Below are 8,856 nucleotides of genomic sequence, written 5' to 3' on the forward strand. Positions count from 1 at the left end.
TGTATGTGTGTGTGTGTGCATGTGTATGTATATCTATAGAGAAAAAGAGAGATTTGAGATTTTAAAGAATTGGTTTACATTATCAAGGGTAGTCTCTTAAAGTGAACTGATTGTAGATGTTAATCACATCTACAAAATACCTTCACAGCAACACCTAGAGAAATGTTTGAGTAAATAATTGAGTACTGTAACCTAGCCAAGTTGACACATAAGACTAACCATCACATCTATGAAATGAGTTTTTAAGGGTTATTAAAATCTGCTTATCAAAGCCAAAAATTAGACCATTATCAGGCTCTACTAGAGGACCTTTAGAATTCTACTAAGAAGTCTGGCTGTCAGGTAACGATGCACCCACCTACATTTGCTAGTAGGAATCCACACTTAAATTAAAAGTTGTTCATTTCGTTTCATCATTATCACAGGTTTGTTGTTGGTTGTTATGCTAGATGGGCTATTGTATGCAGTGCATTCATTTGTTGGGCCAGCAAACATCTGCTCTGTGCTAAGGCATAGACACAAATCCTCACCCTTGTGGAGCTTGCACTGTTATGGGGAAGATGGACAATAAACAAGACACAAGTGTTAAGCATGTAGTGTGTTATATAATGATGAGTGTTAAGGGTAAAAAAAAAAAATAAAGGAGAGAAATGGGATAGGATGTATGCAAGAGAGTTGCAATTTTAGGATATTTAGAGCAGTGCTTCTCAAATTATCTGTTGTAAAGACAAGTAGGTTATTTGTGTTTTTTTTTTTTTTTAACTTCCAGACCATCATGGACCCATAATTTTGTAAAATAAAAAATGTATTACAGAAGAATGGAATTCTAAAATACTAAAGATGTATATAAAATATAAACCCTCATTTAAAATAATTACTATCCTCATTAGTAAAGTGGTGAGTTAAAAACAATTGTTATTAGATTCTACAGATGTAAAATTATTCCACAGATTATTATACACGTTTCTAAAGAATTCGCTCCATCTCTATACTTACTTAAACATGAACTATTACTAAATGGGGCCTCATTTTGTGCAGCCTTGGTTTAGAGGAAGGTAAAGGGTGAGGAAACTAGTTTGGCTGGAGCTAAGTGAGTGAGGGGGCAGTTGGGGGGGTGGGATGGGGACATTTATAAGAAGTTTGGCTTTTTCTCTGAATGAGGATTTTTTTTTTTTTTTAAGAGACAGGGTCTTTGTCGCACGCTGGAGTGTGGTGGCACAATCATAGCTCACCGTGTAACAGTGAAAGGGAGACTCAACGTAATTAGCTCCATTTTGCTTCTGACCCCCTGTGGTAATATCTTTTAGGTTAAAAACTTACACTTAGCTCTGCACATAGACTAGAAGAAAGGTGACAATTGTGCCTTTTCTAAATCTAACTTCCGGGGATACAAGAAAAGTATATATACCAGTAACAATGCTATGTTAGAGATTTTTAGGAACATCTAGACCTTTATCCTCCAAAGTTTACTGACCAAGAGCAAAGAAGTTTTACAACCTCCTCAGACCCTCACTGATGCCCAGATGTCTTCTGTGGTCTTCAGTTACCTCTTCCAACCTAACACCCACACCACTTCCCCTTCCCTTAAGATAAAAAGGAGCCTAAAGTTCATACTAACTTAAGGTGGTTCTTTGGGACATTAGCCCACCATTTTCTAGTTTTGCTGGCTCTCGGAATAAAAGTTGCTTTTCCTTGCCCAATACCTTGTCGCTTGACTTATTGACTGTCCTGCAGCGAGTAGTATGTGGTATGAGCTTGAACTCGGTTACAACTGTAACCTGGAATTTCTGGGCTCAAGTGATCCTCCCACCTCAGCCTCCCAAGTAGCTGGGACTATAGGTGTGAACCACCACCTCTGGCTAACTTTTCAGTTTTTTGTAGAGACCAGCTACCTGGTCTCCAACTCCTGGCCTCAAGTGATCCTCCCACCTCGGCCTCCGAAAGTGCTGGGACCATAGGTGTGAACTACTGCATCCTGCCTTGGATACTTATTTTGCCTTTCTATCCCCAGACCCCATGGACTCCCTAATGCACCTTGTTTCTTTTTAAATCTACTTAGTTAGGGTTCAGTATTTATTACTTTATGAGAGTCAGTACATGATTATACCCTATATCTTCAGCTGTCTGTTCCTGTTTCCCTCCAATACTTTGCCGATCTTTTTGTTATAAGGATTTTGTTGCTAATCACTTAACTTAAGGAAACAGAAAGGGTTAATAAAATAACAAATAGGAGTGCATAATTAAGTTTCCATCTGGTGTTAGAGTTCTTTGAATCCTTATCTAGTTCCCGATTGATTTCCATCAGGGTCAGGAGCTGCAAACTCCAGCAGAGTGAGGCAAGTGATGTGAATGGGTGGAGGGCAGGTACCCCACAGGAAGGGCACCATCCAGGGGGCCTCTTGGGGATGGGATTCCAGAGTGGCAAGAGACTAGCTTTTCACAGGAAGCCAGAAAATTAGATTTCATGTGAAATCTGATTTTAATGTAATGGCAACTCCTTCCGAATTTTTGAGAACATTGCATTAGCTTTTTTAAAAATGCAATTGGCTTCCATCCTCAGCTTTTATCTTTCACCTAAATTCTCTTCATTCTGGTCTCTCCTTTTATGATTCATCATTCTCAACCACCCTGGGGTATGTTGGGGGAAGGCCCTTATCTCCTTAGGCTTTCCTCCATTTGCAGCCTGTAAGTTCTAGTGAGAAAGACACCACGCTCTTATTTATTAATGAGAACTTTGGGCTCTGCGAGAATATTCTCCTTTGGGCAATTCCTGATGACTCATTTTGTTATTTCAATTTACTGACCATTTACTGAGCAGCCCAGGGCTGTGTAGGAGGGAGGCAGAGTTCAAGATTCTGAATGGTCATGTATTGTGTAAATTTCTGTGATCTTCTTCATGTAGTATTGTAGTTACTGACTTCTTGTTGATGGGGCATTTTTGTTTTGTTTCTTGATTCCTAAAGTATTGCTCTTTGCAGCTGGGGTAGCTGTGGTGGTGGAATGAAAGGTTATAGAACTTTGGTAGCTGGGCATGGTGGCTCACGCCTGTAGTCCCAGCTACTCGGGAGGCTGAGGCAGGAGGATCGCTTGAGCCCAGGAGTTTGAGGTTCTGTGGAGCTAGGTTGACACCACAGCATTCTAGCCCAGGCAACAGAGTGAGACTCTGTCTCCAAAAAAAAAAAAAAAGAAAGAAAGAAAGAAAAGTTATAGAACTTTGGGTCAGAAAACCCCAGCTTAAGACCAACTCAGTTCAGGCACTTTCTATATGTGTGACCGTGCAGAAGTAATTTACACTCTGTGTGCCTGAGTTTCCTCATCAATAAATGGAAATAATGATCTTTCTTAGGGATTTGTTAATGTTAAATGAATTAAGGTACATGGAAGTGTTAAAAAAATTTCATAAAGTACCAGTGTATCAAGTTTGAAATTATATTAAAATAAAAAGTTATCAAACAATAACAAAAACAGCTAGAGGAAAAAAGGTAGGAACCTAGGCAGATCTAGGGGTTCTAAGCAAAGAGCAGGCCAATCCCTTCTAGTTGTAGCTGAATCAGTCATTATGTCACTCTGTTCAGTATTCAACTTCCAGAAAGAGGGTCTACTTGGCCTGGCCTAGATGGTAGGGGATGGATGGTAGGCACCTTGATTGAGGTCCCGCCAAGACTGTAAGTAATATAAGAGGTGTAGCTCCTGCAGAGCAAGAGCAGGATGCTGTTGCAAGATAAAAGGAATGGATGCTGGACAGACATAAACATTAACCAGATGACTCAGGCACTTTGCAAAGGTAGGCATCCTCTGTGTGCTTGTGATAATTTGACAACAGACACAGAAGAGAATACTGTTACCAATCAGTAATAACTAATATAATTGGGAGTTAAAGCAGAAAAACAGAGCAAGAATTCTTTGGAAAATAGCTGTGCTTGTCCATTACTGAAGCTTAGCATCAGAAAGCTTTTAGTTACTACCCAAATGCCCATTAACAATAGAATGGTAAATAAATTTTGGTGTGTTCACATAACAGACTTCACAAAATTAGAATGAACAATCTCAACTATGTACAGCAATATGGATGAATCACTTGACCATAATATTGAGCTAAAAAAGAGAAATACAAAGAATATGTACCAGATGATTCCATTTGTAGAAAGTATAAAAATAGGCAAAACTAGTCTCTCTTGTTAGAGGTCAGTGATTACAACCACCAAGAATAGTAAGCAGGGATGAGAAAGCTGAGGTCTGTAAATTGATACCGTATTTGCTAAGTACATTATAATGTTTTATATATTAAAATACATTGTAGGGGTGATGAGGGGGATGGGGGGTGGGGATTCTCCTTTCCCTGAAAGTTCACAGAAAAATCAACTCACAATTAAGGCAGATTAATAGGAGGAAGAGGTTTACTTACTGTGTGCACAGGGAGAATCAGAGAGATTAGCCAGTAGGATCCAGATATTTTTATACTCTCCTTTTAGAGGGGAGGGGGAGATGATGAATATAGGTAATTCTGTTTAGGGGCAATAAATGGTTGCTAGGGAGAATGAAGGGATGGGGGAAACAGATTGACTTGTAAATGATTCTCTTTGGAAATTGAATTAACCTTGAGAGACAAGTATTATATTTAAAATGATGTGGGCCAGGTCTGGTTGCATTCTTGATTTTCCTTCCTGCAATATAGTGAGGTAACAGGGAAGGGAGGGAAGCCAATTGTTCTTTTGATGGGTCCATCTGGTTATGCAAATAGAGGGAAAGCCCCTTTCTAGGGCCTCTTGGTCTCTAAGGGCCTTTAATTCAAAATGCTCTTTATACCAAGGAGTCATATTTTGAGGTGAAATTTCCTGAGGTCCTTCACATCCAATTAAAAAAAAAAAAAAGAAGTCAGCGATTACCTTGGAGGGCTTAGAATTGTGGCTGGAAGCAAATAGGAGGGGAGGTTCCTGGGGATGGCCATGCCCTGTGTTTTGTTACGGGTACTGGTTGTGTGGCTATGTTTGTGAGATTTCATTAAACTATATGCCTATGTACATGAACTTTTCAGTGTTTATAAGTATACTTAAATTTTAAAAAGCCTAACTTTTGACAAGTATTAATACTCCCAAATAGATATCATATGCTGAGCAGTTTAAGCGATATGAGGCCATGCTAATGTGTATAACCTAAATGCTCATTTTTACGTCTGTGTACTCTTAGCCTTCAACAGCTTCTATAAATAGGTTGAGATTTTCTGTGAATTCTGTTGATTATGTGTTAACATTTTATTATCATCTTTAAATAAACCAGAGTAAATATTTCTTGACTTGGAGGACATTCCTAATAGTGCTCATTTTGATTAGATAATTTTCTGTATCTGGGAATAACTTTAAAATTATCTTATGCTGGATGCTGTGCACAGGCCTGTAGTCCCAGCTGCTTGGGAGGCTCAGGTGGGAGGAGCCCTTGAGCTCGGGAGTTTGAGTCCAGCCTGAACAACATAGGGAGACCCCCAGCTCGTAAAAGAAAAAAAAAAGAAAAAAATTATTTTATAAAGAACTATAATGTGTCTGGTATTTTTACTTCCTTGACTTGCTGCTATTTTCTTTAACACACAAAACCCCACAGAGCAAAGACCTATTTTTGCCCAAAATTTAAGGTAAAATAGGATTAAGAAAAAGGAAGAACAGTAGATGCCCTTTGAGTTACAGTTTTAACTCACTTTATAGGAATACTGTTCCCCCACTTTGCATGCTTACTTTTGCTTACATATAATGCAAGTGCACGTGGTGAGATGTGTCATCCCAAAGACGGCTTCCTGGGAAGGCAGGCGATGGTCGGGAAGCGTAGGATGCAAGTAGACCTGTAATTTGGTAGCATGGCTCTCAGCGTACACAGTATCATTAAACTACAGTTTATACAAACACACACGTAATGGCGGCTCCTTTATCTCTTTCAAGAAAAGTGATATATTCTTGGTTCGTTTCGGGTAGATTCTGCCGCTCCTGTATCGCTACCAGTCTAAAGAATAATAAGTGGACCTGTCCATATTGCCGGGCATATCTGCCTTCAGAAGGAGTTCCAGCAACTGACATAGCCAAAAGGATGAAATCCGAGTACCAGAACTGCGCCGAGTGTGACACCCTGGTATGTGACCCTGCCCATGTTCATGGTTACCAGCTTAGATTCCTGAGAAAATGGTCATTTCCTCTCTGCTTTTGACCCCTTCCTACCCACTATTTTGAAAGTGTTTTATCTCACCCTCCCCGCTTCCCTTTCTCCAATTTCATATATATTGGCTGCAAAAAGACAGACCCCTGAATTCCTACCATCACCCAATTTTTCAAACAAAGGCTGTCATTGACCACGTCCATTTTCTCTTCTTTCTATAACTCTGGTGATCTCCTATTATGTGGCCTGTATTCTTGCTGCTCTGTGGCATCCCACCAATGAATAGTTTTGTCATCAAATCCGGTGGCATATTTCCACCTGTGTTATTCTGGACTTTGCACTATTTATCTCTATTGATCGCTTCCTCCTTGTTGAAGTTTTCCACCTTTGCTACTATACTAGCCTGGTCAGATCATGTGAGATCTTAGAGGCCATGTAGAAGATTCTAGATTTTATCCTAAATGCAATAGTAAGCCATAGAAAGAGTGTAAGCTTTAGGGCGCCAAGATTGTTTTTACAGTTTTGAGATATCATCACTCTAACATATGCGTGGAGAATGCTTTGCAGTGGGCAGAAGTGCAATTGGTGTGAACAGTTAAGTGGCTATTATGATAGGTCAAGTGAGAAGGCTGGATTAGGGTGACAGCATTAGTTATGGAATAAGAGGTTGTTTCAAGGTGTGTTTAGAGGTAGAATTCAAGGAAATTGGTAATTGGATGTGGTGGCGAGTGAGAGGTGTCAAAAATGCCTCCCAGGCATTCTGACTTGCATAAGTGAGGCTACTAATATGGGGAGAAAACTTGGAGAAGAATCCATGGAGTTATGTTTTGCATATGTTAAATTTGAGCTGCCAAGAGGAGATGCTGGGAGCACATTTAGACACATAGTCTAGAGATCAAAAGAGAGATTATGTACTAAGCATCTAAATTTTTTTAGAAGAACCTTTCTTGATGTTTATCAAAATTATAGCCCTGTTATGCTTTCTCTTAGCACCCTGTGCTTTTGCTTTATACCACTTATCACTATATGTAGTTATACTTTTGTGATTTTTTTTTTTTTGGGTTTAATGTCATATATTCCCATCAGATTGAGTTCCATGAAGATAAAACTGTGTCTGTCTTATTGACATCTGTGTACCCAGCCCTTTGGAAAGTGGCTGGCATATAGTAAATGCTCAGTGCATTTCTAACTGTTTGTTTAAGACTCAGTCTATTCATGGCTACCTAACTATAGAATTTATACATGGTCTTGGAGTCAGACATCCTGGGATCAAACACTAATTTTCTCATGTACTCTTTGTGATTTTCAGAAAGTTATTATTCTGAGTTTTTGTTTACCTCTTTATAAAATGAGGAAAAAGATAATGTTCATGTTATAGGGTGGTCACAAAAGTAAATGATAAATATATATTGGAGAGATATATATTTTTTATATGTATACATGACTGATGACTGGCTTTTAACAGGGTGTCTGGAGCACAGTAAATGCTCAACATCGATAGCTGTTTGCATTCTTAATAATATATTATTGCTTATTTTTACTTAGTTTGTCACCAAATAAAATTCAACATGCACAAAATCAAACTCATCCTATTTATTCCATCATCCAGTTTTTGATCTTTCCTTTGGTGTCTGCCAGAAACAAGAGCTTCCTCTCAATTATCCTGGGTGGAAATCCCCTTCCCTTTTTCTACTTTCCCCCCACCCCACCCCACCCCATTTCTGATTAGTCACAAGGATTTCGATTTGTTCTTTGAGACACTTTTACATCTATCGCTTCCTTTCTATGTTATCCCTCCTACTAGGAATGCTGCCCATTCCTTCTGCAGCCATTTTAGACTCTACATAGTCTTCAGCGTCCAGGCAGATCTCCATTTCATGAGGCTCGGCCTTAGCATTCCAGTTTCCTGTGTCAAACAGTTTCCTCTACTTGGCCACGCATCATTTTTCCTCTATTGTGTTATTAACACCATTAGAGCAGGCAGAAAGGTTTATGTTCTTTCTGCTATCTCTTACACTGTCTTACGTAATTTTCTGTCTAGACTCTGAATTGATCAATTCATTTGTCAGCAGATAGTCCTTGGCTTACTTAAATTCATGAGGAATGCTTTGTTGAACAAAAAATACAAAGAGAAATACATTTTTATTAGCAGTAATAGTAAAGAGATGAGAGAACACTAATGTGCAAAGTTGGATGTTAGAGGTTGTGAAATACATCTGTTTAAGACAGCTACCTAGATCAATCCTAGTTTTTATATCTTTTAGATGGGTATTTGTAAAGCAAGCATTTTGTTTTTACTTTTCCATTTGCTTTTATTTTTGCCTTTTGTGAAACAATTGTAACTGTTTTCTTGATGTGGTAGATTTCATCTTTGAGGTTTAACTTCCGTAGCTTGGGCAAAATGAAGCAGAGTGGGAAGGCAACCTTACCACAGCTGTACAAAGCTTCCTTTAGCACAAGATCTTATCAGAGTTCTAATGAAACATTTAATAGAATATGTGTTATGTTAGCGACAGATCCCTCATAGTTAGGATTTGTGAATGTATATCTGGAGGAACAAGGGCTCTTTATTCTGCATTGAGGAAAATGGACTGCAAGAGCTGTCTTTTATGTTTGCTGTTAATGGGGCCATTAAGTATGCTGTGTATTAGGAATTCATGTAATACTATTGGATGTTATAAAGCCATGGTATTTATATCTTTTTTAGACTAGCACAGA

The 8,856-nt window shown here is 38.8% G+C and overlaps 1 protein-coding gene across 1 annotated transcript in view; it reads left to right on the top strand.

The window, feature by feature from the left end:
* RNF125 (ring finger protein 125, E3 ubiquitin protein ligase) overlaps window positions 1–8,856 on the top strand; it is a 47,571-nt gene that overhangs the window by 10,466 nt on the left and 28,249 nt on the right. Inside the window, exons 2-3 of the mRNA XM_012656571.1 lie at window positions 5,961–6,114; window positions 8,501–8,574. Of these exons, the coding sequence (XP_012512025.1) occupies window positions 5,961–6,114; window positions 8,501–8,574 (228 nt within the window). The remainder of the gene's footprint in view (window positions 1–5,960; window positions 6,115–8,500; window positions 8,575–8,856) is intronic.

Source organism: Propithecus coquereli, unplaced genomic scaffold (genome assembly GCF_000956105.1).
Source record: "Propithecus coquereli isolate 6110/MARCELLA unplaced genomic scaffold, Pcoq_1.0 Scaffold51, whole genome shotgun sequence".
Taxonomy (NCBI): Eukaryota; Metazoa; Chordata; class Mammalia; order Primates; family Indriidae; genus Propithecus; species Propithecus coquereli.